This window comes from Phallusia mammillata, chromosome 4 (genome assembly GCF_965637545.1).
Source record: "Phallusia mammillata chromosome 4, kaPhaMamm4.hap1.1, whole genome shotgun sequence".
NCBI lineage: Eukaryota > Metazoa > Chordata > Ascidiacea > Phlebobranchia > Ascidiidae > Phallusia > Phallusia mammillata.
In genome coordinates this window covers 740,739-742,288 of record NC_137255.1, presented here as the reverse complement: position 1 = coordinate 742,288, position 1,550 = coordinate 740,739, and the positions used below count along the sequence as shown (strand labels likewise).

At 33.2% G+C, this 1,550-nt stretch overlaps 1 protein-coding gene across 1 annotated transcript; it reads right to left on the bottom strand.

Moving 5' to 3' along the window:
- Window positions 1-42: 42 nt before the first annotated feature.
- LOC145224666 (uncharacterized) lies at window positions 43-1,455 on the bottom strand. The gene is made up of 5 exons (XM_080091211.1): window positions 1,388-1,455; window positions 513-822; window positions 414-453; window positions 196-345; window positions 43-128 (listed from the first exon to the last, which is right to left on the bottom strand). Exons 2-5 carry the CDS (start codon window positions 809-811, stop codon window positions 66-68), a joined length of 552 nt encoding a protein of 183 aa, XP_079947337.1. The 5' UTR covers window positions 812-822; window positions 1,388-1,455; the 3' UTR covers window positions 43-65.
- Between the last annotated feature and the right edge of the window lie 95 nt (window positions 1,456-1,550).

Below are 1,550 nucleotides of genomic sequence, written 5' to 3'. Positions count from 1 at the left end.
TCTGTTTCGGGTTGTTCATTTCATCACAAAGTTTGTTTTATGTTTAAGCAACGATTTCCGAGTTTTTATTGAACTTTCTCTTCGTTTTCCATGCTTGCAAGAAGTTTTCCGTTCTTTTGGCCATTCGGCTAAGATAAACAAACGGTAAATAAAAAAATTACTAAAAACACACAAATGAAATTATATAGCCTCTACCTGTAAAATCAAATTAATAGAGTCCAGCATTTTATCCAAACTTGACTGTGTCCTTGTCAAAACGTCTTTATGAGATTCCAACATTTGGTCAAATTTATTCTCTTCCACTTTCAGATGTTCTGACAGAATCTCCTCAATTTTTTGCTCTTTCTAAAATTTTATTCAGCCAAAAAAAAGATAGTTAGCAAATACTCGACGTAAAGTAACAGAAACGTTACCTTAACATGGGCTTCGTCGCTCCACATCTTATTAATAAAGCTGGAAATAAAAATTGTTTGTGAAAAAAAAAGATATTTTATGCTATCGAAATAACTTACCTTAATAAAAACTTTAAACCATAGAAAAGCATCAGACTTATTACCATAATGGCAATAAGATTCACCCAAAATGTAATATCAAAAAGTTTAGACTTCAAATAACCGGGAGATTGCAGCTTGTCAAAAACCTCCAGAATTTCATCGGACAAAGTCGCTGGTTTTTTAACAATCACGGGTGCTGCTGTTTCGTAACCAAATATCCACGCAAAAATAGATAATGGCTCTGCTACGGGCTTTGGTGGTTCGGGTTCCGTCGCAAAAAGTCCGAAAAATGAAAAAATGTCGTTCCAGGGCGACATGGCTGAGTGCACTTCAACAATTTAACGAAACATAAAAATATTTATTGTTTTTAGTTTTCCTGACTCATCACTTCATTGAGTTTATGACGCAATACAAGGAACAATTGTTACAAAACACGAAACAATTATGTTAATTGTTTACGTTTTTCACTTTTTTCGGTTGATTGAACATTTGCGTTGCCACAACGCAGCGACATAGCAACGGTGAAGCACTCCCGTGATGAGCTTGTTTACTCACGATTTTCACGTGTTTTGAGATCAAATTTCACTAGTTGTAGCAGAAAATAAACTTAGTTTGTAGGGTAAAATATTTGAACCTCGTTTACGTTAGACGTGAACGAAAATATTACAGCCCGTCCTTACATGTTGTGTTTTGATTTAAAAGCACAGAGAAAGAAAAAAAAGCGTGTCTCAATACCAGTATTAATAATATATTTTAATTCCACTGGCTGTAGCAAAGTTTCAACTAAGTTTGGTGGTGGTGAACCGGTTTAAACTAACGCATTTACATAATTAGCAATATTTTAGATTGAAAAGCATAGAGAAAGAAAAAAAAAATAAAAAAATGATTTTTACCTGGTTTTTATGAAACAGTCTAAATATTTAATTGATCCAAAGCAAAAATCTTTCTTTTTTACATTCTACTGTCTGAGGGTGTCCTTAAGTAACAAAATTGTTTCAGCTCCATCACCAGTATTAATAAAATATTTTCATTGCAGCCCATAACACTTTGATAGAA